This window comes from Ranitomeya variabilis, chromosome 7 (assembly GCF_051348905.1).
Source record: "Ranitomeya variabilis isolate aRanVar5 chromosome 7, aRanVar5.hap1, whole genome shotgun sequence".
Classification (NCBI taxonomy): Eukaryota; Metazoa; Chordata; class Amphibia; order Anura; family Dendrobatidae; genus Ranitomeya; species Ranitomeya variabilis.
Genome location: NC_135238.1, coordinates 164,715,205 through 164,743,108, shown reverse-complemented (window position 1 = coordinate 164,743,108; position 27,904 = coordinate 164,715,205). Strand labels below are relative to the sequence as shown.

The 27,904-nt window shown below is 43.4% G+C and overlaps 1 protein-coding gene across 1 annotated transcript; it reads left to right on the top strand.

The window, feature by feature from the left end:
• LOC143786264 (NEDD4-binding protein 1-like) lies at positions 1-27,472 on the top strand. Its single transcript, XM_077275540.1, has 6 exons — positions 1-172; positions 19,239-19,315; positions 19,396-20,840; positions 26,145-26,275; positions 26,695-26,791; positions 27,288-27,472. Exons 1-6 carry the CDS (start codon positions 1-3, stop codon positions 27,445-27,447), a joined length of 2,082 nt encoding a protein of 693 aa, XP_077131655.1. The 3' UTR covers positions 27,448-27,472.
• Positions 27,473-27,904: the final 432 nt, after the last annotated feature.

The window sequence follows — 27,904 nt, the reverse complement described above, 5'->3', positions numbered from 1 at the left end:
ATGAATGGGTTTCTCTTCTCCCTTGGGCTGAGTTTACTTATAACAATCTTCCCAGAGAATCTTCTTCTCTTTGTGGTCTTTGGTCAACATCCGGGCATTCCTCTTCCTGTTTCTCTCACCTCGGGGGTACCGGCGGAGGATTTCTTGTCCCAGGAGTTCTCTAAAATTTGGAGTGAGACCAAAGAGGCTCTCGAAAGTGCTAACTATAGAATAAAAAAGCATTTGGATGCTCCCCCATATATTCCCGGCAATAGAGTTTGGCTATCTTCTCGCTATATTAAGCTTAAGATTCCCTCTCACAAACTGGGACCTTTCTACATTGGTCCCTTTTCTATCTTAAGTCGCATCAATGATGTTTCCTACAAATTGAAGCTACCTGCTTCCTTACATATTCCCAATGCCTTCCATGTGTATCTTCTCAAACCCGCAGTGTTCATTCGTTTCCAACTGTCTATCCCTCACTCTCCACAACTCAGTACTTCTGATGGTATTTTTAATGTTAAATATATCCTTGCCAAAAAAGTTGTTAGGGGGAGGACCTATTTTTTGATTGATTGGGAGGGATTTTCCTAAGGAGAGATCCTGGGAGCCCCGAGAGAGCATCAATGCTCCTCTTATCATGAAGAGATTTCTCTCCAGCCTTAAAATGAGGGGGAGTAAGGAGGGGGTACTGTTACGACCGCACATACTTACCTGCCTTCTTCTATCCCTCGGCTCGCTCCCAACTCTGTCCCATGCCGCTCTGCTTCTCCCTTCTCTGGGTTATGGCGTTTAGTTCTTTCGCGCATGCACAGTCGCGTTTCCTGCACCGCACATCCTCCTGGAAGGTCGCAACCCAATGGCTCTGCCCCAACATGGTGGTGCCCATCGGGTATTTCTTCCCAGGGTCTTCCCAGGTAAGACGCCTTTGCTTTGTAGGTTTCTCTGTACTTCTCGTCAGCGTACCTACAGTACAGGCCAAAAGTTTGGACACACCTTCTCATTTAAAGATTTTTCTGTATTTTCATGACTATGAAAATTGTACATTCACACTGAAGGCATCAAAACTATGAATTAACACATGTGGAATTATATACTTAACAAAAAAGTGTGAAACAACTGAAATTATGTCTTATATTCTAGGTTCTTCAAAGTAGCCACCTTTTGCTTTGATGACTGCTTTCTGATGACTGTATGTCCTAGGCTCCCTGGTTTCAGTACCTTTCTCTGCTCCTTGTCTGCCCTGTGTCTTCGCCGTGCCAGCCCTTCATTCCTGCCTTGTCTGCCCTGTGTCTCCGCCGTGCCTGTCCTGCATTCTTGCCTTGTCAGCCCTGTGTCTCCTCCGTGCCTGCCCTGCGTTCCTGCCTTGTCAGCCCAGTGTGTCCGCCATGCCTTCTCCGTGTTCCAGTCTTGCCCACTCTGTGTCTCTGCTGTCTCTGCCCTCTTTTTCAGCCTTGTCTTACCCGTGACCCTACCATACCTGCCCTTTCACAGTCCTACGCTAGTTTTCCATTTCTCAGCCCCTCCTGTTTGTAGCCCAGTTCTCTAGTCCTTTCTCTTTGTTTCTTTTACAGCTTCTGTGTTTTACATGTCCCGCTCCTAAATCTCCAGATACATATATTCTTCCATTCTTGTTCCAGTTCCCTCCAGTCTGTCTACTTTCCTCTTCTTTTGTTTTAGTAGCCGTCCCTTTTGCTCCAGCTGTTGTGTGTCTCCTTCCCCCTTTGGCCTGCTCCTAACGCTCCCTGTATAGGGGGTGATTCCATCTGGTCCGCTCATCCTCGGGGGCTCTAGAGTCACGACCCAGAGGGTCCACTCTCGGGTTCTTCTCCGAATCCTTACAACAATAACCACCACTGAAACAGCAGTGGCAACCAATCATTACGCGTACCCAGGATACGCAAACTCTTATTGCAGGACATGACTGTACATGAGGATCAAACACATGATGCTTACTTGACAGCAGGCGTAACATTAACTCAAGCTGTTCCTAGTCCAGTAAGCAACCAACGCCAAATATTGCCTTGGAGACAGCCAAAGTGAATAAGAAGAATATGACTGCAAATATTTAAAAGTTACATGTTTAAAAGTTTTGTAAACCACTGTTTGGGCGCATGGCAGAGCTTGGAAGGGAAGGAGCGCCATTTGACTTTTCAATGCAAAATTTGCTGGAATTGAGATGGGACACCATGTCGTCTTTTGAGAGCCCCTGATGTGCCTAAACAGTGGAAACCCCCACAAGTGACACCATTTTGCTAAGTAGACCCCCTAAGGAACTTATCTAGATGTGTGTTGAGCACTTTGAACTCCCAAGTGCTTCACAGAAGTTTATAATGTAGAGCCGTAAAGATAAAAAATCATATTTTTTTCACAAAATTTTTTTTTTCCCCAAATTTTTTTACTTTCCAAAGGGTAAAAGGTGAAATTGGACCCCAAAAGTTGTTGTGCAATTTGTACTGAATACACTGATACCCCATATGTGGCTGGGAACCACTGTTTGGGCACACGGCAGAGCTCGGAAGGGAAGGAGCGCCGTTTTTGAATGCAGCCTTTAATGGAATGGTCTGCGGGCATCACGTTGCCTTTGCAGAGCACCTAATGTACCTAAACAGTAGAAACCCCCACAAGTGACCCCATATTGGAAACTAAACTACGCAAGGAACTTACCTAGATGTGTTGTGAGAACTTTGAACCCCCAAGTGTTTCACTAAAGTTTATAACATATAGCTGTGAAAATAAAAAAATCCTTTTTTTTTTTTTCACAAAAATGATTTTTTAGCCCCCAGTTTTGTATTTTTCTAAGGGTAACAGGCAACATTGGACCCCAAAAGTTGTTGTGCAATTTGTCCTGAGTATGCCGATACCCCATATGTGGGGGGGAACCACCGTTTGGGTGCATGGCAGAGCTTGGAAGGGAAGGAGTGCCGTTTTGGAATGCAGACTTTGATTGAATGGTCTGAGGGAGTCACGTTGCGTTTGCAGAACCCTGATGTACCAGTAGAAACCCCCCACAAGTGACCCCATATTGGAAACTATAACCTACAAGAAATTTATCTAGATGTGTTGTGAGAAATTTTAACCCCCAAGTTTATAACGCCGTGAAAATAATAAAAAAAAAAGTTTCCACAAAAATGATATTTAGCCCCCAATTTTGTATTTTTCCAAGGGTAATAGGTGACATTGAACCCTAAAAGTTGTTGTCCAATGTATCCTGAGTACGCTGATACCCCATATGTGGGAGAAAAATACTGTTTGGGCACACATCGGGGCTTGGAAGGGAAGTAGTGATGTTTTGGAATGCAGACTTTGATAGAATGGTCTGCGGGCGTCATGCTCTGTTTGCAGAGCCCCTGATGTGCCTAAACAGTAAAAAAAACCACAAGTGAAATTACTTTGGAGACTACACCCCCCAAGGAACTTATCTAGATGTGTGGTGAGCACTTTGAACCCCCAAGTGTTTCACTAAAGTTTACAACACAGAGCCGTGAAAATAATTTTTTTTTTTTTCCAGAAAATGACATGAGAAACATGAACAGGAGAAATTGGACAGCAAAAGTTGTTGTCCAATTTGTCCTGAGTACGCTGATACCCAATATGTGGGGTGATACACTGTTTGGGCGCATGGCAGAGTTTGGAAGGGAAGGTGCGCCGTATTACTTTTTCAATGCAGAATTGGCTGGAATTGAGATTAGATGCCGTGCTGCATTTGGAGATCCCCTGATGTGCCTAAACAGTGGAAACTCCCCAATTCTAACTCCAACCCTAACTCCAACACACCCCTAACCCTAATCCCAACCATAACCCTAACTATACCCCTAACCCGAACACACCCCTAACTCTAATCCCAGCCCTAACCCAAAACCTAACATAATCCTAACCACACCCCTAACCCTGACACATCCCGAACCCTAACCCCAACCGTAAACATAATACAAACCCTAACTGCAACTGCAACTTTAGCCCTAAACCTAACTTGATGCATTGCTTTATCCTGAGAGCTGAACTTTTTTATTTTTCTGCTGATTATATTGTATGGTGCCTTTTTTTGTGGGACAAGATGACATTTTCAGCGGTACCATGTTTATTTATATCCGTCTTTTTGATCACGTTTTTTACACTTTTTTTTTCGCCAGTATGATGATAAAGCATTGTTTTCTGCCTTGTTTTTTATTATTCTTTTTACGGTGCTCACTGAGGGTGTTAACTAGTGGGATAGTTTTATAGAGCGGGTCATTACGGATGCGTCGATACTAAATATGTGAACTTAATTGTTTTTTTTACATAAATAAATGGATTTTTTGGAAAACATTTATTTATTTATTTATTCTTTATTTGGGGATTTTTTTGGTATACATTCAATTTTTTTTTATAACTTTATAACATTGTCCCAGGTTGGGACATTAATATATAAAGTCATATCACTGATCTGACACTTTGCATAGCACTGTGTCAGATCAGCGATCTGACAGGCACTGCAAGAGGCTTTCCGGCGTCTGCTCTCAGCAGGCGCCGGCAAGCCACCTCAGTGAAGAACCAGGAAGGAGCCCCGCGGCCATTTTGCATCCAAGGTCTCCATGGATTGCATCACGTTGTTATGGAAGAGCGCAGGGAACCCCCTCTCTGTTCGATTGTTCTGTGCTGCTGTCACTAATGACAGCGGCATCAGAGGGGTTAAATGCCCACAATCTGCGTTAGCACCAATCGTGGGCATTGCTGCTGGATGTCAGCTGTCACATACAGCTGACGCCCACACGCGATTGCCGCGGTGTTCACCCCGAGACTGCGCGATCGTGCCGCCATACTAGTACTGTGGTTTGTGGGAGCGCAGTTCCCGCAGAGCAGTACTAGTACGTCGCATGTCAGGAGGGTGGTTCAAACATATCAAATGTTTATAAATTTTACTGTGCCTAATAATTTGGAACCGTGCATTTTGAGTTTTTATTAATTTTGGAGATTATACTGTTATCATTGGGAGGTTTTTCAATAAAATTTGATGTATAATCTAACGGGTGATGACTTTTATTAGACTGACTGTCATTTGCACCGACCATTTAGGAAAATCCGAGAAAAATACCATTTACATAATAATTTGGAACATGGTGTAATATACACCTGTTTATATGGGATGTGTTCATTCCCCTATTATCTACATATATTTCATCTTCATTCCCCACCTATCAGGCTCAGGGAATATAGTATACACCTGTTTATATGGGATATGTGGTCATTCTCCTATTCTCTACATATATTTCATGTTCATTCCCCACCTATCAGGCTCAGGGAATATAATATACACCTGTTTATATGGGATATGTGTTCATTCTCCTATTCTCTACATATATTTAATGTTCATTCCCCACCTATCAGGCTCAGGGAATATAATATACACCTGTTTATATGGGGTATGTGTTCATTCCTCTATTCTCTACATATATTTCAACTTCATTCCCCACCTATCAGGCACAGGGAATATAGTATACATCTGTTTATATGGGATATGTGTTCCTTCTCCTATTATCTACATATATTTCATCTTCATTCCCCACTTATCAGGCTCAGGGAATATAGTATACACCTGTTTATATGGGATATGTGGTCATTCTCCTATTCTCTACATATATTTCATCTTCATTCCCCACCTATCAGGCACAGGGAATATAATATACACCTGTTTATATGGGATATGTGTTCATTCTCCTAATCTCTACATATATTTCATGTTCATTCCCCACCTATCAGGCTCAGGGAATATAATATACGCCTGTTTATATGGGATATGTGTTCCTTCTCCTATTCTCTACATATATTTCATCTTCATTCCCCACCTATCAGGCACAGGGAATATAATATACGCCTGTTTATATGGGATATGTGTTCATTCTCCTATTCTCTACATATATTTCATCTTCATTCCCCACCTATCAGGCTCAGGGAATATAATATGTTGTGAATTTACTTTTTGGCTCCCTCTAGTGGCTACTAGTGATTTGACTCTGGGTTTGTCAGTCATTCCTTTTATGCTCACCTGGGTCGTTAGGTCAGGGGTGTTGCTATATAAGCTCCCTGGACCTTCAGTTCAATGCCTGGCAACGTTGATATCAGAGCTAATCTGTAGTGCTCTTGCCTACTGATCCTGGTTCCTGCTTGATTAAGCTAAGTCTGCTTTTTTGCTTTTTGCAATTCGTTTTTGTTTGCATTTTTTGTCCAGCTTGTATATTATCTGTATCCTGACCTTGCTGGAAGCTCTAGGGCGGCTGGTGTTCTCCCCCCGGGCCGTTAGACGGTTCGGGGGTTCTTGAATCTCCAGCGTGGATTTTTGATAGGGTTTTTGTTGACCATATAAGTTTTCTTACTATATTCTGCTATTAGTAAGTGGGCCTCTCTTTGCTAAACCTAGCTCATCTCTGTGTTTGTCATTTCCTCTTACCTCACCGTTATTATTTGTGGGGGGCTTGTATCCTACTTTTGGGGTCCTTTCTCTGGAGGCAAGAGAGGTCTTTGTTTTCCTCTTCTAGGGGTAGTTAGCTCTCCGGCTGGCGCGAGACATCTAGCGACCAACGTAGGCATGTTCCCCGGCTACTTCTAGGGTTGGCGTTAGGAGTAGATATATGGTCAATCCAGTTACCACTGCCCTATGAGCTGGATTTTTGTAATTCGCAGACTTGCTGATATCTCTGAGACCCTCGCCATTGGGGTCATAACAATAATATACACCTGTTTATATGGGATATGTGTTCATTCCTCTATTATCTACATACATTTCTTGTTCATTCCCCACCTATCAGGCTCAGGGAATATAATATACTCCTGTTTATATGGGATATGTGTTCATTCCTCTATTATCTACATATATTTCATGTTCATTCCCCACCTATCAGGCTCAGGGAATAGAATATACACCTGTTTATATGGGATATGTGTTCATTCTCCTATTATCTACATATATTCCATGTTCATTCCCCACCTATCAGGCACAGGGAATATAATATACACCTGTTTATATGGGATATGTGTTCATTCTCCTATTATCTACATATATTCCATGTTCATAGCCCACCTATCAGGCTCAGGGAATAGAATATACACCTGTTTATATGAGATATGTGTTCATTCCCTATTATCTACATATATTCCATGTTCATTCCCCACCTATCAGGCTCAGGGAATAGAATATACACCTGTTTATATGGGATATGTGTTCATTCTCCTATTATCTACATATATTTCATGTTCATTCCCCACCTATCAGGCTCAGGGAATAGAATATACACCTGTTTATATGGGATATGTGTTCATTCCTCTATTCTCTACATATATTTCATGTTCATTCCCCACCTATCAGGCTCAGGGAATATAATATACACCTGTTTATATGGGATATATGTTCATTCCTCTATTCTCTACATATATTTCATGTTCATTCCCCACCTATCAGGCTCAGGGAATAGAATATACACCTGTTTATATGGGATATGTGTTCATTCCTCTATTCTCTACATATATTTCATGTTCATTCCCCACCTATCAGGCTCAGGGAATATAATATACACCTGTTTATATGGGATATATGTTCATTCCTCTATTCTCTACATATATTTCATGTTCATTCCCCACCTATCAGGCTCAGGGAATATAATATACACCTGTTTATATGGGATATATGTTCATTCCTCTATTCTCTACATATATTTCATGTTCATTCCCCACCTATCAGGCTCAGGGAATAGAATATACACCTGTTTATATGGGATATGTGTTCATTCCTCTATTCTCTACATATATTTCATGTTCATTCCCCACCTATCAGGCTCAGGGAATATAATATACACCTGTTTATATGGGATATATGTTCATTCCTCTATTCTCTACATATATTTCATGTTCATTCCCCACCTATCAGGCTCAGGGAATATAATATACACCTGTTTATATGGGATATATGTTCATTCCTCTATTCTCTACATATATTTCATGTTCATTCCCCACCTATCAGGCTCAGGGAATATAATATACACCTGTTTATATGGGATATGTGTTCATTCCTCTATTATCTACATATATTTCATGTTCATTCCCCACCTATCAGGCACAGGGAATATAGTATACACCTGTTTATATGGGATATGTGTTCATTCCCTATTATCTACATATATTCCATGTTCATTCCCCACCTATCAGGCTCAGGGAATAGAATATACACCTGTTTATATGGGATATGTGTTCATTCTCCTATTATCTACATATATTTCATGTTCATTCCCCACCTATCAGGCTCAGGGAATAGAATATACACCTGTTTATATGGGATATGTGTTCATTCCTCTATTCTCTACATATATTTCATGTTCATTCCCCACCTATCAGGCTCAGGGAATATAATATACACCTGTTTATATGGGATATGTGTTCATTCCTCTATTCTCTACATATATTTCATCTTCATTCCCCACCTCTCAGGCACAGGGAATATAATATACACCTGTTTATATGGGATATGTGATCATTCCTCTATTATCTACATATATTCCATGTTCATTCCCCACCTATCAGGCTCAGGGAATATAATATACACCTGTTTATATGGGATATGTGTTCATTCTCCTATTATCTACATATATTTCATGTTCATTCCCCACCTATTAGGCTCAGGGAATATAATATACACCTGTTTATATGGGATATGTGTTCATTCCTCTATCTACATATATTCCATGTTCATTCCGTACCTATCAGGCTCAGGGAATATAATATACACCTGTTTATATGGGATATGTGATCATTCCTCTATTATCTACATATATTTCATCTTGATTCCCCACCTATCAGGCTCAGGGAATATAATATACACCTGTTTATATGGGATATGTGTTCATTCTCCTATTCTCTACATATATTTCATGTTCATTCCCCACCTATCAGGCACAGGGAATATAATATACACCTGTTTATATGGGATATGTGATCATTCCTCTATTATCTACATATATTTCATCTTCATTCCCCACCTATCAGGCACAGGGAATATAATATACACCTGTTTATATGGGATATGTGATCATTCCTCTATTATCTACATATATTTCATCTTCATTCCCCACCTCTCAGGCACAGGGAATATAATATACACCTGTTTATATGGGATATGTGATCATTCCTCTATTATCTACATATATTTCATCTTCATTCCCCACCTCTCAGGCACAGGGAATATAATATACACCTGTTTATATGGGATATGTGATCATTCCTCTATTATCTACATATATTTCATCTTCATTCCCCACCTCTCAGGCACAGGGAATATAATATACACCTGTTTATATGGGATATGTGATCATTCCTCTATTATCTACATATATTCCATGTTCATTCCCCACCTATCAGGCTCAGGGAATATAATATACACCTGTTTATATGGGATATGTGTTCATTCTCCTATTATCTACATATATTTCATGTTCATTCCCCACCTATCAGGCTCAGGGAATATAATATACACCTGTTTATATGGGATATGTGTTCATTCTCCTATTATCTACATATATTTCATGTTCATTCCCCACCTATCAGGCTCAGGGAATATAATATACACCTGTTTATATGGGATATGTGTTCATTCTCCTATTATCTACATATATTTCATGTTCATTCCCCACCTATCAGGCACAGGGAATATAATATACACCTGTTTATATGGGATATGTGTTCATTCTCCTATTATCTACATATATTTCATGTTCATTCCCCACCTATCAGGCACAGGGAATATAATATACACCTGTTTATATGGGATATGTGTTCATTCTCCTATTATCTACATATATTTCATGTTCATTCCCCACCTATCAGGCTCAGGGAATATAATATACACCTGTTTATATGGGATATGTGTTCATTCTCCTATTATCTACATATATTTCATGTTCATTCCCCACCTATCAGGCACAGGGAATATAATATACACCTGTTTATATGGGATATGTGTTCATTCCTCTATTATCTACATATATTCCATGTTCATTCCCCACCTATCAGGCACAGGGAATATAATATACACCTGTTTATATGGGATATGTGTTCATTCCTCTATTCTCTACATATATTTCATGTTCATTCCCCACCTATCAGGCACAGGGAATATAATATCCACCTGTTTATATGGGATATGTGTTCATTCCCCTATTATCTACATATATTTCATGTTCATTCCCCACCTATCAGGCTCAGGGAATATAATATACACCTGTTTATATGGGATATGTGTTCATTCTCCTATTATCTACATATATTTCATGTTCATTCCCCACCTATCAGGCTCAGGGAATATAATATACACCTGTTTATATGGGATATGTGTTCATTCTCCTATTCTCTACATATATTTCATGTTCATTCCCCACCTATCAGGCACAGGGAATATAATATACACCTGTTTATATGGGATATGTGTTCATTCCTCTATTATCTACATATATTCCATGTTCATTCCCCACCTATCAGGCACAGGGAATATAATATACACCTGTTTATATGGGATATGTGTTCATTCCTCTATTATCTACATATATTCCATGTTCATTCCCCACCTATCAGGCACAGGGAATATAATATACACCTGTTTATATGGGATATGTGTTCATTCCTCTATTATCTACATATATTCCATGTTCATTCCCCACCTATCAGGCTCAGGGAATATAATATACTCCTGTTTATATGGGATATGTGTTCATTCCTCTATTATCTACATATATTCCATGTTCATTCCCCACCTATCAGGCACAGGGAATATAATATACACCTGTTTATATGGGATATATGTTCATTCCTCTATTCTCTACATATATTTCATGTTCATTCCCCACCTATCAGGCTCAGGGAATAGAATATACACCTGTTTATATGGGATATGTGTTCATTCCTCTATTCTCTACATATATTTCATGTTCATTCCCCACCTATCAGGCTCAGGGAATATAATATACACCTGTTTATATGGGATATATGTTCATTCCTCTATTCTCTACATATATTTCATGTTCATTCCCCACCTATCAGGCTCAGGGAATATAATATACACCTGTTTATATGGGATATATGTTCATTCCTCTATTCTCTACATATATTTCATGTTCATTCCCCACCTATCAGGCTCAGGGAATAGAATATACACCTGTTTATATGGGATATGTGTTCATTCCTCTATTCTCTACATATATTTCATGTTCATTCCCCACCTATCAGGCTCAGGGAATATAATATACACCTGTTTATATGGGATATATGTTCATTCCTCTATTCTCTACATATATTTCATGTTCATTCCCCACCTATCAGGCTCAGGGAATATAATATACACCTGTTTATATGGGATATATGTTCATTCCTCTATTCTCTACATATATTTCATGTTCATTCCCCACCTATCAGGCTCAGGGAATATAATATACACCTGTTTATATGGGATATGTGTTCATTCCTCTATTATCTACATATATTTCATGTTCATTCCCCACCTATCAGGCACAGGGAATATAGTATACACCTGTTTATATGGGATATGTGTTCATTCCCTATTATCTACATATATTCCATGTTCATTCCCCACCTATCAGGCTCAGGGAATAGAATATACACCTGTTTATATGGGATATGTGTTCATTCTCCTATTATCTACATATATTTCATGTTCATTCCCCACCTATCAGGCTCAGGGAATAGAATATACACCTGTTTATATGGGATATGTGTTCATTCCTCTATTCTCTACATATATTTCATGTTCATTCCCCACCTATCAGGCTCAGGGAATATAATATACACCTGTTTATATGGGATATGTGTTCATTCCTCTATTCTCTACATATATTTCATCTTCATTCCCCACCTCTCAGGCACAGGGAATATAATATACACCTGTTTATATGGGATATGTGATCATTCCTCTATTATCTACATATATTCCATGTTCATTCCCCACCTATCAGGCTCAGGGAATATAATATACACCTGTTTATATGGGATATGTGTTCATTCTCCTATTATCTACATATATTTCATGTTCATTCCCCACCTATTAGGCTCAGGGAATATAATATACACCTGTTTATATGGGATATGTGTTCATTCCTCTATCTACATATATTCCATGTTCATTCCGTACCTATCAGGCTCAGGGAATATAATATACACCTGTTTATATGGGATATGTGATCATTCCTCTATTATCTACATATATTTCATCTTGATTCCCCACCTATCAGGCTCAGGGAATATAATATACACCTGTTTATATGGGATATGTGTTCATTCTCCTATTCTCTACATATATTTCATGTTCATTCCCCACCTATCAGGCACAGGGAATATAATATACACCTGTTTATATGGGATATGTGATCATTCCTCTATTATCTACATATATTTCATCTTCATTCCCCACCTATCAGGCACAGGGAATATAATATACACCTGTTTATATGGGATATGTGATCATTCCTCTATTATCTACATATATTTCATCTTCATTCCCCACCTCTCAGGCACAGGGAATATAATATACACCTGTTTATATGGGATATGTGATCATTCCTCTATTATCTACATATATTTCATCTTCATTCCCCACCTCTCAGGCACAGGGAATATAATATACACCTGTTTATATGGGATATGTGATCATTCCTCTATTATCTACATATATTTCATCTTCATTCCCCACCTCTCAGGCACAGGGAATATAATATACACCTGTTTATATGGGATATGTGATCATTCCTCTATTATCTACATATATTCCATGTTCATTCCCCACCTATCAGGCTCAGGGAATATAATATACACCTGTTTATATGGGATATGTGTTCATTCTCCTATTATCTACATATATTTCATGTTCATTCCCCACCTATCAGGCTCAGGGAATATAATATACACCTGTTTATATGGGATATGTGTTCATTCTCCTATTATCTACATATATTTCATGTTCATTCCCCACCTATCAGGCTCAGGGAATATAATATACACCTGTTTATATGGGATATGTGTTCATTCTCCTATTATCTACATATATTTCATGTTCATTCCCCACCTATCAGGCACAGGGAATATAATATACACCTGTTTATATGGGATATGTGTTCATTCTCCTATTATCTACATATATTTCATGTTCATTCCCCACCTATCAGGCACAGGGAATATAATATACACCTGTTTATATGGGATATGTGTTCATTCTCCTATTATCTACATATATTTCATGTTCATTCCCCACCTATCAGGCTCAGGGAATATAATATACACCTGTTTATATGGGATATGTGTTCATTCTCCTATTATCTACATATATTTCATGTTCATTCCCCACCTATCAGGCACAGGGAATATAATATACACCTGTTTATATGGGATATGTGTTCATTCCTCTATTATCTACATATATTCCATGTTCATTCCCCACCTATCAGGCACAGGGAATATAATATACACCTGTTTATATGGGATATGTGTTCATTCCTCTATTCTCTACATATATTTCATGTTCATTCCCCACCTATCAGGCACAGGGAATATAATATCCACCTGTTTATATGGGATATGTGTTCATTCCCCTATTATCTACATATATTTCATGTTCATTCCCCACCTATCAGGCTCAGGGAATATAATATACACCTGTTTATATGGGATATGTGTTCATTCTCCTATTATCTACATATATTTCATGTTCATTCCCCACCTATCAGGCTCAGGGAATATAATATACACCTGTTTATATGGGATATGTGTTCATTCTCCTATTCTCTACATATATTTCATGTTCATTCCCCACCTATCAGGCACAGGGAATATAATATACACCTGTTTATATGGGATATGTGTTCATTCCTCTATTATCTACATATATTCCATGTTCATTCCCCACCTATCAGGCACAGGGAATATAATATACACCTGTTTATATGGGATATGTGTTCATTCCTCTATTATCTACATATATTCCATGTTCATTCCCCACCTATCAGGCACAGGGAATATAATATACACCTGTTTATATGGGATATGTGTTCATTCCTCTATTATCTACATATATTCCATGTTCATTCCCCACCTATCAGGCTCAGGGAATATAATATACTCCTGTTTATATGGGATATGTGTTCATTCCTCTATTATCTACATATATTCCATGTTCATTCCCCACCTATCAGGCACAGGGAATATAATATACACCTGTTTATATGGGATATGTGTTCATTCCTCTATTCTCTACATATATTTCATGTTCATTCCCCACCTATCAGGCTCAGGGAATATAATATACACCTGTTTATATGGGATATGTGTTCATTCCTCTATTCTCTACATATATTTCATCTTCATTCCCCACCTATCAGGCTCAGGGAATATAATATACACCTGTTTATATGGGATATGTGTTCATTCTCCTATTCTCTACATATATTTCATGTTCATTCCCCACCTATCAGGCACAGGGAATATAATATACACCTGTTTATATGGGATATGTGATCATTCCTCTATTATCTACATATATTTCATCTTCATTCCCCACCTATCAGGCTCAGGGAATATAATATATACCTGTTTATATGGGATATGTGTTCATTCCTCTATTCTCTACATATATTTCATGTTCATTCCCCACCTATCAGGCTCAGGGAATATAATATACACCTGTTTATATGGGATATGTGTTCATTCCCCTATTATCTACATACATTTCTTGTTCATTCCCCAGCTATCAGGCTCAGGGAATATAATATACACCTGTTTATATGGGATATGTGTTCATTCCTCTATTATCTACATATATTTCATCTTCATTCCCCACCTCTCAGGCACAGGGAATATAATATACACCTGTTTATATGGGATATGTGATCATTCCTCTATTATCTACATATATTCCATGTTCATTCCCCACCTATCAGGCTCAGGGAATACAATATACACCTGTTTATATGGGATATGTGTTCATTCTCCTATTATCTACATATATTTCATGTTCATTCCCCACCTATCAGGCTCAGGGAATATAATATACACCTGTTTATATGGGATATGTGTTCATTCTCCTATTATCTACATATATTTCATGTTCATTCCCCACCTATCAGGCACAGGGAATATAATATACACCTGTTTATATGGGATATGTGTTCATTCCTCTATTCTCTACATATATTTCATGTTCATTCCCCACCTATCAGGCACAGGGAATATAATATCCACCTGTTTATATGGGATATGTGTTCATTCCCCTATTATCTACATATATTTCATGTTCATTCCCCACCTATCAGGCTCAGGGAATATAATATACACCTGTTTATATGGGATATGTGTTCATTCTCCTATTATCTACATATATTTCATGTTCATTCCCCACCTATCAGGCTCAGGGAATATAATATACACCTGTTTATATGGGATATGTGTTCATTCCTGTATTCTCTACATATATTTCATCTTCATTCCCCACCTATCAGGCTCAGGGAATATAATATACACCTCTTTATATGGGATATGTGTTCATTCTCCTATTCTCTACATATATTTCATGTTCATTCCCCACCTATCAGGCACAGGGAATATAATATACACCTGTTTATATGGGATATGTGATCATTCCTCTATTATCTACATATATTTCATCTTCATTCCCCACCTATCAGGCTCAGGGAATATAATATATACCTGTTTATATGGGATATGTGTTCATTCCCCTATTATCTACATATATTTCATCTTCATTCCCCACCTCTCAGGCACAGGGAATATAATATACACCTGTTTATATGGGATATGTGATAATTCCTCTATTATCTACATATATTTCATGTTCATTCCCCACCTATCAGGCTCAGGGAATATAATATACACCTGTTTATATGGGATATGTGATCATTCCTCTATTCTCTACATATATTTTATGTTCATTCCCCACCTATCAGGCTCAGGGAATATAGTATACACCTGTTTTTATGTATCTATGTTGATTTCCTAATATTCTACATATATTTCATGTTCAGTTCATATCCAAGATGCATAAGCAATCTATAACACCTCTCCATCTCTGTGAAGCTCTAAGTTATTATGTTCATTCTTTTTATTTATTCCTTTTCTTCATTCTTTTTAGTATGTCCCAAAGACAAGCGGTGCACAAAGCCAAGGTGCGGTGCAGACAGGGAAAGGAGCAGGGAAAGTCTGACGGTGTCTGTGCACGCTCGTAGCGTCCTTGGGGTCCGACTCCTAATCAGTCTCCCTGCCAGTAATTTGGTGTAGGGTCCGTGTTCAGTCCCCTTCATTGTAGACCGAGCACAGCTCCACTGGTTGTTGCGGGTGATGCTGGTACTGATGTGGGACTTTCTCCCTTTCTGTCCTATGTGTGTGGGCCGGGTTCACGGCACATTACTCAGCAGTGCTGGCTCGGAGAGGGGTCACTAATGGGGGGATGTCTTGAGGAGACGACGACTTCAAGAACTGCCTTATTTTGTTGGCAGAAAACCCATTCAGGTGTCAGCAAATTACTGTAAATTCCCCATAAAATGATGAGCAGTCGTCGCAGAGCCGCAGCTTCTCTGCGTCATGTGTCAGAATGTCCTAAAGACGTAATTCCCCACGGAGGAAGCTGGAGTCTCACCAAACCTGTATGTCAGGTGCAGAGGCTCGGATTCCTGTGTACGGTGACACGCGGCGCTGTCATCCAGGGCTGAGAACACACCTCCCCTTAAGTACCTGTAAAGATGGAAAACAAAGACATATGAGCGTAGCCAACATCTACTTCTGGGGTCTTTGAGTTTCATTCAGCGGACTGTTACTATTTGGACATGGGGGGGGGGGTTTAGGCAGAGAGGAGTCTGGGGGGGGGGGTTGGATGGCGGTGTCGGACAGATTAGGGGTCTTGGGACTTAGGGTACCGTCTCACAGTGGCACTTTTGTCGCTACGACGGCACGATCCATGACGTTCCAGCGATATCCATACGATATCGCTGTGTCTGACACGCAGCTGCGATCAGGGACCCCGCTGAGAATCGTACGTCGTAGCAGATCGTTTGGAACTTTCTTTCGTCGCTGGATCTCCCGCTGTCATCGCTGGATCGGTGTGTGTGACACCGATCCAACGATGCGTTCGCTTGTAACCAGGGTAAACATCGGGTTACTAAGCGCAGGGCCGTGCTTAGTAACCCGATGTTTACCCTGGTTACCATCGTAAATGTAAAAAAAAAAAAACAGTACATACTCACATTCCGGTGTCCGTCAGGTCCCTCGCCGTCTGCTTCCCACACTGACTGACTGCCGGCCGTAAAGTGAAAGCAGAGCACAACGGTGACGTCACCGCTGTGCTCTGCTTTCACTTCACGGCCGGCAGTCAGTCAGTGCGGGAAGCAGACGGCGAGGGACCTGACGGACACCGGAATGTGAGTATGTACTGTTTGTTTTTTTTTACATTTACGATGGTAACCAGGGTAAACATCGGGTTACTAAGCGCGGCCCTGCGCTTAGTAACCCGATGTTTACCCTGGTTACCCGGGGACCTCGGCACTGTTGGTCGCTGGAGAGCTGTCTGTGTGACAGCTCCCCAGCGACCACACAACGACTTACCAATGATCACGGCCAGGTCGTATCGCTGGTCGTGATCGTTGGTAAATCGTTTTGTGTAACGGTACCCTTAGAGGTGACTGGGGAGGAGGTGGCAGACTGAGAGGGGTCTGGGGAGGAGGTGGCAGACTGAGAGGGGTCTGGGGAGGAGGTGGCAGACTGAGAGGGGTCTGGGGAGGAGGTGGCAGACTGAGGGGGGTCTGGGGAGGAGGTGGCAGACTGAGAGGGGTCTGGGGAGGAGGTGGCAGACTGAGAGGGGTCTGGGGAGGAAAAGGCGAACTGAGAGGGGTCTGGGGAGGAGAAGGCGAACTGAGAGGGGTCTGGGGAGGAAAAGGCGAACTGAGAGGGGTCTGGGGAGGAGGTGGCGAACTGAGAGGGGTCTGGGGAGGAGGTGGCAGACTGAGAGGGGTCTGGGGAGGAGGTGGCAGACTGAGAGGGGTCTGGGGATGAGGTGGCAGACTGAGAGGGGTCTGGGGAGGAGGTGGCAGACTGAGAGGGGTCTGGGGAGGAGGTGGCAGACTGAGAGGGGTCTGGGGAGGAGGTGGCAGACTGAGGGGTCTGGGGAGGAGGTGGCAGACTGAGAGGGGTCTGGGGAGGAGGTGGCAGACTGAGAGGGGTCTGGGGAGGAGGTGGCAGACTGAGAGGGGTCTGGGGAGGAGGTGGCAGGCTGAGAAGGTTCTGGGGAGGTGGGAAGATGCATATAGCAGTGGTTTATGCCGCATTCCTTAGGCCGGGGTCACACTTGTGAGTGTGATGCGAGAAACTCGCACATCAATACACGGCATTGTCGACGCACTCAGGACCGGCGTGTGCGGCTGTATAGAAATACATGCAACCGCACGCTTCGGTCCCGAGTGCCGGTGGCAGTTCCGGGTATTGATGCGAGAGACTTGGCGCGAGTTTCTCGCATCACACTCGCAATTGTGACACTGGCCTTACTGAAGATGTGTATGATGAGCCTGCGTGTGCGTGGAGAGGGAACAGCTGTGGCTTACCACTTCTCGGGATGTATGGTGACAATCACGTACATGAGCTGGGACCCTACTGATTTGGTTTTGGTCTGCTGTTTCTGTAGTGATGGGATAATGTGGCCTTCGGGTCATGCTCAGAGTATAACGCACTACACACATTAGTGATAATACTGTAAATCAGTGCCGGACTCTGTGTGGTCCCATTGATTTATAAAATACCCTGAGGGTTGGGTAATAAGATGCCGTCTTCCCTTTGTCCTTCCCTGGTGCTGATTCCTGTAAAGGCTATAAACAAATGATGAATTAGTCATTAACCGGGACGTCGTGTGAGCCAAGATATGAAATGTGCCTGATAACGTGTGGAAATCCCAGTGAGGGCTATGAGGAAGTTTCTGCTATACAGGAAGTTGTTGTGGATTTCTGCGGTCGGACAGAGGGAAGTGTGCGGAGTCGGGTCACAGCGCAGGGAAACTCCACACCGTGCTCCATGATATACTGAGAAATGACGGAGAGTCCCGCCGATGCTCGCCTTATTCATTCATCCTTTTTTATTCTTCAAACTGATTTTTATAACTTATTTCTCGCCAATATTATAATTGCATCTATGTAGAGCGCAGCAGCCGGTGACAGCCATTTCTACTGTTGTGCTCTGCATAGGTGCTGGCCGCCATTCATTGCTAGTTGAAGCTGCTCCTTTCGTCTCGGATCGTTTTGACCTTGTGGGGTATAGAGAGGTGAGATTTTATACCTCCCCCTCACCGCACCACTGCCTTTACCTGAGGATCTTACTCTTCTTTTCTCTTTATTTTTGCAGGAATATATTGAAGGCCTTTGTGAACCTGAGATGGAGAGGAAGGAAAGCTACCCCAAGGAGATGCATTGTATATTTGCTGGGGCCCAGAGTTTGTTCCTGAACCATCTGATTATGGACACTTGCGCCCACATCACCATGTTGGAGATCGGACTCCTCGGTATTAAAGGAGGAACAGAGCCCGTGGTTATGGCCCAGAGTCACATCCAGCAGTTTGTAAGACTTTTTAAAAATAATGAAAGTTTACCCCAAAGCCGAGAACTGGAAGTGAAAAAGAGGTTTAAATGTTTTGTGGAGGCCAATGCAGATAAGTACACCATGGACTTATTGTCACTGCACAGCGCCTTAAAGGAGGAGCTGCTGAACCTCACGTTGGAGGATCAATCTTGTGACGCCGATCAGGAGATTGCCGCAGTTATTACCAATGCTAAGACACGTAGTAGTCCGTGCACAGAAACATCTAGAAAAAAACCTCGGGCCCCCGTAACGGAGTTGACCAGCCAGCTGGATTCTGTGTTTTCCAGTGTACCCGAGACAGCAGCTCATCCCACACTCATGTCGCTCACCCAACAGGACAGATTGTCCACAAAGAGGCGATGCTCCGAGAATGAAGATCGATGTCCGAAGAAGCCGTTCTCCTTAGACTGCATCCAGAAAGACGGTCCCGTCTCAAGTGCCAGCGCCGCCACTACCAACTTGCCCATCATAGATCTGATGGCTGACTCTAGCGAAGACTCGTTGATCGACATGGACGAAGACGATCCCATAAGCTCCGAATCCGAGTACAAGATCCTTGTAAACTTTTTCAAGAACATGGGATATTCCAAGGAGGTGGTTGAGAAGGTTATCCGTGAGCTGGGGCAGTCCGAGGAGCTCTTAAAACTTCTTGATGAGATAAAAAAAGAAAGCAACAAGGTGCCGACGGCAAATATTGAGAGACGGCAAAATGCTAAAGACGGTAATGCATCTAAGCTGAGGCAGGAGGTGATGGAGGATCCGGTCAGGACACGCACAGCCGGCAATGAGGACTTGGGGAACGTCATGAAGAACAACCCAACAGCTACTCAAAGACTTCAGACTCAAGTATCCGGAACGGAAGGTAGTTTACCAAAGAATTTTACTTTTGTTGCAAGAGGTGCCTCCAGCCCTCCAAGGAATAATATCATCGTAATCCCAGACACACCAGGACCTTCCAACGTACTCCCATGGCCACAGGTAACAAAACAGATTCCCATAAAATGCTTCAATTCTACCCATCCACCGAAACCTGTGCAGAGTGACGTGAAGCCCTCGGCATCTGTGAGACCAGAGAAGTACAACCCGCCGGTGACCGGGGTGCAGATATACCTCAACTCCATCAAGACCCCCTATAGGCTGGAGCTAAAAAATGAGCCGGGGAGAGTGGACCTGAAACACATAATCATCGATGGGAGCAACGTCGCTATCAGGTCAGTGCTTGTTACCAGACTGGTGGGTGAATTACAGTGCATGTCAGGAGCAGCGCTCATTATATTACTGTGCAGGAGCAGCGTTCGTTATATTATTGTGCAATGCAGGAGCAGTACTCATTATATTACTGTGCAATGCAGGAGCAGCGCTCGTTATATTACTGTGCAATGCAGGAGCAGCACTTGTTATATTCCTGTGCGGGGCTGGAGCAGCGCTCGTTACATTCCTGTGCGAGGCTGGAGCAGCGCTCGTTATATTCCTGTGCGAGGCTGGAGCAGCGCTCGTTATATTCCTGTGCGGGGCTGGAGCAGCGCTCGTTATATTCCTGTGCGGGGCTGGAGCAGCGCTCGTTATATTCCTGTGCGGGGCTGGAGCAGCGCTCGATATATTCCTGTGCGGGGCTGGAGCAGCGCTCGTTATATTCCTGTGCGGGGCTGGAGCAGCGCTCGATATATTCCTGTGCGGGGCTGGAGCAGCGCTCGTTATATTCCTTTGCGGGGCTGGAGCAGCGCTCGTTATATTCCTGTGCGGGGCTGGAGCAGCGCTCGTTATATTCCTGTGCGGGGCTGGAGCAGCGCTCGTTATATTCCTGTGCGGGGCTGGAGCAGCGCTCGTTATATTCCTGTGCGGGGCTGTAGTGATAACTTGAACTGGGTGGTTGGGGGGGCATCTATCATTACATTTGCACCCAGGATTTTGTTTTTATTGTGACATATCTTTGTCTTAAATTTGGGCAGAAAATTTATCAGTGTTTTATGCGACTTATTACACCAATTTTTTTTAAGTATCTGCGCCAAAACTTAAAAATAACAAAAGCAACTTGGTAAGCTTTTAGCACGAAATACCCGTATTGTGTATCAGATGTAAGATGTCGCCTGATGTTGCAGCGGGTCTCTCTCGGGGCGCTGCTGGATGTCGCAGGACACCGCACTCAGGACACTGCCAGATGTATGCGATGCTTTCTCGGGGTCCCACCGGATGTCGCAGTGGGGCGCATTCAGGACACCACAGGATGTTGCAGCAGGGCACTCTCAGGATGTCACGGGATGTGGCAGCGGGGTACACTCAGGGCGGTGGCGGATTTGGCAGCAGGGCGTTCTTAGGGTATTTATTATTTGGCAGGGTAGTGAGCAGCAATTGCATTGTTTTATGGATGATCTCAATACCAACCCATTTAATATCAAACTAACATATAAGTATAGTAGGACCGAGGTGGACTTCCTAGATATTAAAATCTTGGCAGATGGACATCTGCAGTTGCAGACAGACGTATATCGGAAGCCCACCTCGGTCAATGCATTGCTGCATGCTAGCTCTAGCCACCCAAATGCCACCATTAGGGCCATCCCAGTTGGCCAATTTCTAAGGATCAGACGGATATGCTCCTCTGAGGAGACCTTCCGCAAACAGGCCAATGATCTTGTGACCGCTTTAGAATGCGTGGATACAGCAATAGATGTATCAAGCAAGGTTTTGTTAGGGCAAAGAAGAGTAGTCGGGCTGCATTGCTACATTGTCAGAAAAAGGCTAAAAGTGATCAACAGCCAATAAGATTTATTTCTACCTTTAATGCCCAATGGTCTCAAATGCGAGAATGTCTTAATAGACATTGGAGTGTCCTACAATCTGATCCTGTCATCTCGGGTTTCTTGCCCAAGAATCCCTTAATGACAGCAAGGAGAAGCCAGAATTTGAGAGATATTCTGGTGCAAAGCCATTATGTTCCAACCAAGAAAAACTTTTTCAATACAGGTGGGCCTCCGCGGGGTTGTATTCCCTGTGGCGGCTGCCTGTCCTGTAAAAATATCCTGAGAACAACCACCTTTGCTACAGCTGATGGTACACGTAATTTTTCAATTAACCAACATATTACCTGTGCCACCACACAGGTAATTTATTATGCCACATGTGGTTGTAATAAAATCTATATCGGATTAACATCACGCCAATTACGAATTCGTACCCGAGAGCATGTACGAGACATTCTTGCATCAGCCAACGTTACCGACCTGACTTTGCTGAAGACAATACCTAAACACTATAAACAATTCCACCATAGCAACCCAAAATCGTTTATTGTCAGAGGTATCCAGCATATTCAGAGTGGGATACGTGGTGGGGACATTAAACGCATGTTAGCCCAAAAGGAATGTAAATGGATCACTACTTTGGGCACAATGTCCCCCCACGGATTAAATGAATCCCAGGGATTCGCTTCCTTTCTCTGAGCTGGTTCTGTACTGGGATTTATATTTTGCCTTTCTGTGTCTCTCTTTGCTGATTTTCCTGCCACTTGATGTTTTTAATTTGGTTTTTAAGTGTTTTTATTAATTGAGTTTCTTTTCTGCCTTTATAGTGCCTTTGTCCTATGCAGCATCTCTTATCTGGAGCAGATATGAATATCTGTGAATTTCGAGATATCTATGATATAAGTGAACCAACTACAGTCAATAACATTGTTTACAATGTATTTATATGCAGGGAGCAAATTTCACTGAAAAAATGAAGATTTTATCTCATGATCATCTTCACCTTTTGGACCCATGGCATGCTTATGCATTTCACGCGATGTTAGTGTGATATGTTTTGGAAATTGATCCTGGAATTAATTTTGGACTATCTTTTAATATGTAAATGGTGCTATAATATTCACAGACTATTTACTATGGTCATACTTTTATTATGTGCGATCGGTCTCCTATGTCTATATGATGGATATATTTCTAATCTGTCTCTTAATAATATTTGTGCTGCATATGTGTATTTGTCTAGCGTAACTTTATAGGAGCCACTATATATTTATATTTTTGAGTCACCTCTGTCTGCGCGTGCGCTCTGCTGCCCTGCGCTTTTTCCGTCTGCTCAGCTGTGTTCCTCTCTGCTTGCTGCGGTTGCGTGGTGACGGCCAGGCGCCGGCCGCCCCACGTCACTGTGTGTAGGTGGGGAGATCCATCTGTGCAGACGGGGAATGTGTGGGTCGGCTCTGCACGTGCGCGGCAGAGTTATTGTGACTGGCTCTGCTGCGATCACATGACCTCTGATGTTTGGTATATAGGGCGGAATTAGTTGTTAGCTTAGCCACGCCCCCTGAGGAAGGAACTAAAACACCGAAACGTGCGTTGGGGAGCTAGTGCCGGCACAGCTATCTGCATGATGATGGGTAACTTACTTTTTACTTCTTTGGCATAGTGTGTTCTATTATGTCACTATTTTATGCTACCAAGGGATGTTATATTATGCGGTATCATGCGATGGTGACTGATTCTCTATACATGGGTATTGTGTAACACTATTGGGGCAGCTACTGCTGCTGCTAAGCTAATCATTACTAGGAAATATACTCTTCTTTTTTGGCTGACAGTCAGTTATCCAGTATTAGCTCTATATATCCGTTTTGGCAGCATAGAAGTGATACACCACACATATGTATATATGCTATAAAACATCCTTTTGCTGTATTTATGCTGTGCTAGCACCTAGCTTGGATTTATCTGTGGAATTACCTCTAGTTATATACACTGGTATATGTGCTATTTTCTGCTTTGTGCTCTTTGGTTTTTATCTTTTATATGTGATGTACTATTGATAATAAAGCTTGTTTCATACTTTGTTATACTAGATCAGACTCCGTTTTCTCCTTATTTATATATGATCTTTTGAGTCGTTTGTTCTATATTCACAACATGCAATTTAGCATGTGTAAGCAAATGTTTGCTGGGTAACTTATGTACCTTTTTCAATATACATAAAAATGCGTTTGGGACTAATTTTGCAATTAATGCAGGAGCAGCACTTGATATATTACTGTGCGGGGCTGGAGCAGCGCTCGTTACATTCCTGTGCGAGGCTGGAGCAGCGCTCGTTATATTCCTGTGCGGGGCTGGAGCAGCGCTCGTTATATTCCTGTGCGAGGCTGGAGCAGCGCTCGTTACATTCCTGTGCGAGGCTGGAGCAGCGCTCGTTATATTCCTGTGCGAGGCTGGAGCAGCGCTCGTTATATTCCTGTGCGGGGCTGGAGCAGCGCTCGTTATATTCCTGTGCGGGGCTGGAGCAGCGCTCGTTATATTCCTGTGCGGGGCTGGAGCAGCGCTCGATATATTCCTGTGCGGGGCTGGAGCAGCGCTCGTTATATTCCTGTGCGGGGCTGGAGCAGCGCTCGATATATTCCTGTGCGGGGCTGGAGCAGCGCTCGATATATTCCTGTGCGGGGCTGGAGCAGCGCTCGTTATATTCCTGTGCGGGACTGGAGCAGCGCTCGTTATATTCCTGTGCGGGGCTGGAGCAGCGCTCGTTATATTCCTGTGCGGGGCTGGAGCAGCGCTCATTATATTCCTGTGCGGGGCTGGAGCAACGCTCGTTATATTCCTGTGCGGGGCTGGAGCAGCGCTCGTTATATTCCTGTGCGGGGCTGGAGCAGCGCTCGTTATATTCCTGTGCGGGGCTGGAGCAGCGCTCGTTATATTCCTGTGCGGGGCTGGAGCAGCGCTCGTTATATTCCTGTGCGGGGCTGGAGCAGCGCTCGTTATATTCCTGTGCGGGGCTGTAGTGATAACTTGAACTGGGTGGTTGGGGGGGCATCTATCATTACATTTGCACCCAGGATTTTGTTTTTATTGTGACATATCTTTGTCTTAAATTTGGGCAGAAAATTTATCAGTGTTTTATGCAACTTATTACACCAATTTTTTTTAAGTATCTGCGCCAAAACTTAAAAATAACAAAAGCAACTTGGTAAGCTTTTAGCACGAAATACCCGTATTGTGTATCAGATGTAAGATGTCGCCTGATGTTGCAGCGGGTCTCTCTCGGGGCGCTGCTGGATGTCGCAGGACACCGCACTCAGGACACTGCCAGATGTATGCGATGCTTTCTCGGGGTCCCACCGGATGTCGCAGTGGGGCGCATTCAGGACACCACAGGATGTTGCAGCAGGGCACTCTCAGGATGTCACGGGATGTGGCAGCGGGGTACACTCAGGGCGGTGACAGATTTGGCAGCAGGGCGCTCTTAGGGTGCAGCTGGATGTGGAAGCGGGGTGCTGTTGGGGTGCAGCCGGATGTGGAAGTGGGGCGCTCTTAGGGTGCAGCCGGGTGGGGGGGAGCTCTTGGGGTGCAGCCTGATGTGGAAGCTGGGAGCTCTTAGGGTGCTGACGGATGTGGGAGTGGGGCGCTCTTGGGGTGCAGCCGGATGTGGCAGCGGGGGCGCTTTTGGGGTGCAGCCGGATGTGGCAGCGGGGCGCTTTTGGGGTGTGGTAGCGGGGCGATTGTCTCACACTTTCTGATTATGGGGTCTACTTCTTGCAGTCACGGGTTACATAAGTTCTTTTCCTGTCGGGGAATCGCGATCGCCGTAGAATATTTCTGGAATAAAGGACACCGGAATATAACAGTGTTTGTTCCTCAGTGGAGGACGAAGCGAGACCCCAACATTACAGGTAACGGGCGCCGTCACATGTCACTGATGTGTGTGTAAGGTCTGTGAGCTCTTTCTTCATTACAGCCCCAGATGTGTACACCCGGTACACACTCCAGTGAGCGTGCATGTGTGGAAGGAAAGCAGAATAAGCTGTGCGAGACCCTCTGCACCCCTCCACCCCTACTTCCTTCCAGTGGTCTTCAGTACAAAGGTAGTGGGGGGTCCGTGGTCTGACATTTCGACCAATCACCCGATTGCAGTTCCTGGATGTAGATGGTGAACACAACAGCGCCATACACTGTGTAGTGGCTATTCTCAGGAACTGCAGCCCAGCCCATTACCTTCAATAGGTTGTCAGTATATATATCGTGGATGGCCCCTTTAATTGCAGCCGTACTAACACATGACCATTGTGTTTCCCTTTCTACATTTCTACAGAGCAGCACTTCCTCCAGCAGCTGGAAGAGCTGGGAATCCTATCGTTCACCCCCTCAAGGACCGTGCTGGGCTCCCGAATCTGCTCTCACGATGACAGGTGTGTAGGTCTTCGCACGTATCTCTCCCCCCACCCCCATGGCATTGGCACGTATGTTTCCCCCACACTCGTGGCGTTGGCACGTATCTCTCCCCCCACCCCCGTGGCGTCGGCACGTATCTCTCCCCCCACCCTCTTGGCGTCGGCACGTATCTCTCCCCCCACCCTCTTGGCGTCGGCACGTATCTCTCCCCCCACCCTCGTGGCGTCGGCACGTATCTCTCCTCCCACCCCCGTGGCGTCAGCACGTATCTCTCCTCCCACCCCCGTGGCGTCGGCACTTATCTCTCCCCCCACCCTCGTGGCATGGGCACGTATCTCTCCCCCCACCCTCATGGCGTCAGCACGTACCTCTCCCCCCATGGCGTCGTCTCGTTGCCCCGTACTAACTAATCATCCTCCTGCAGCCGTGCATTAGATATCCGCACGTTAGGGTCTCGGGTATGACGTGCGATGTTCGGCTCCGGGGTAAACTCTATTTCTTCTTGTCCTGCAGGTTCCTGCTGCACTTGGCTGAAAAGACGGGAGGAATCATAGTCACAAATGACAATCTCCGAGAGTTTGTGGTAGAATCTCTGGCATGGACCAAGATTATAAAGGAAAGGTCGGTGCTCCTTGTTCTCTGGGTGCGGAGATCCGAGGTTTTTTCATTTTAGTAATTGGTGGGATATTGATCGGATACGTCAGCGCTTACTGATCCTGAGAATGGACGCCCCCCCCATTGGAGAATACATGGGGGGTCGCATGATAACACAACCCCTATAGACTTATTCTATTATTCACCATAATTGGTTTATATTTCATGTATGGAATTCCGTTTTAATAGGTTTCTATGGAAGCTTAAAGCTTGGTTTCAAAGGGTTAAGTTATGAAGTAAGCTGCGCTGTGCGTGAGCAGGTTCCAGCTGGTTTCACCCGGTTTTATTCCCGCAATTTTTGCGGGTTATGATTGGTTGTTAAGAAAAAAGCGGGAAGATTTTTTTCCTATTTAATCAGCTGTTCCATCAGCTGTCTCTCAGTCACCTGATGAAGACAGAAGACAGCTGATGGATTCCCTACTACAGCAGCTGATCCGGAGGGCGGAGGCTGAGGGCGGCGCTGAGTGGCTGCAGAG

What these genes read in the sequence shown, in the direction of transcription:
- LOC143786264 (XM_077275540.1), top strand. Translation starts at nt 1, where the DNA reads ATGAATGGGTTTCTCTTCTCCCTTGGGCTGAGTTTACTTATAACAATC. An exon ending in GGAGTTCTCTAAAATTTGGA is followed by an intron (nt 173 to 19,238) that starts GTGAGACCAAAG and finishes TGCTCTGCATAG; the next exon opens with GTGCTGGCCGCCATTCATTG. An exon ending in GGGAGCAACGTCGCTATCAG is followed by an intron (nt 20,841 to 26,144) that starts GTCAGTGCTTGT and finishes TACTTCTTGCAG; the next exon opens with TCACGGGTTACATAAGTTCT.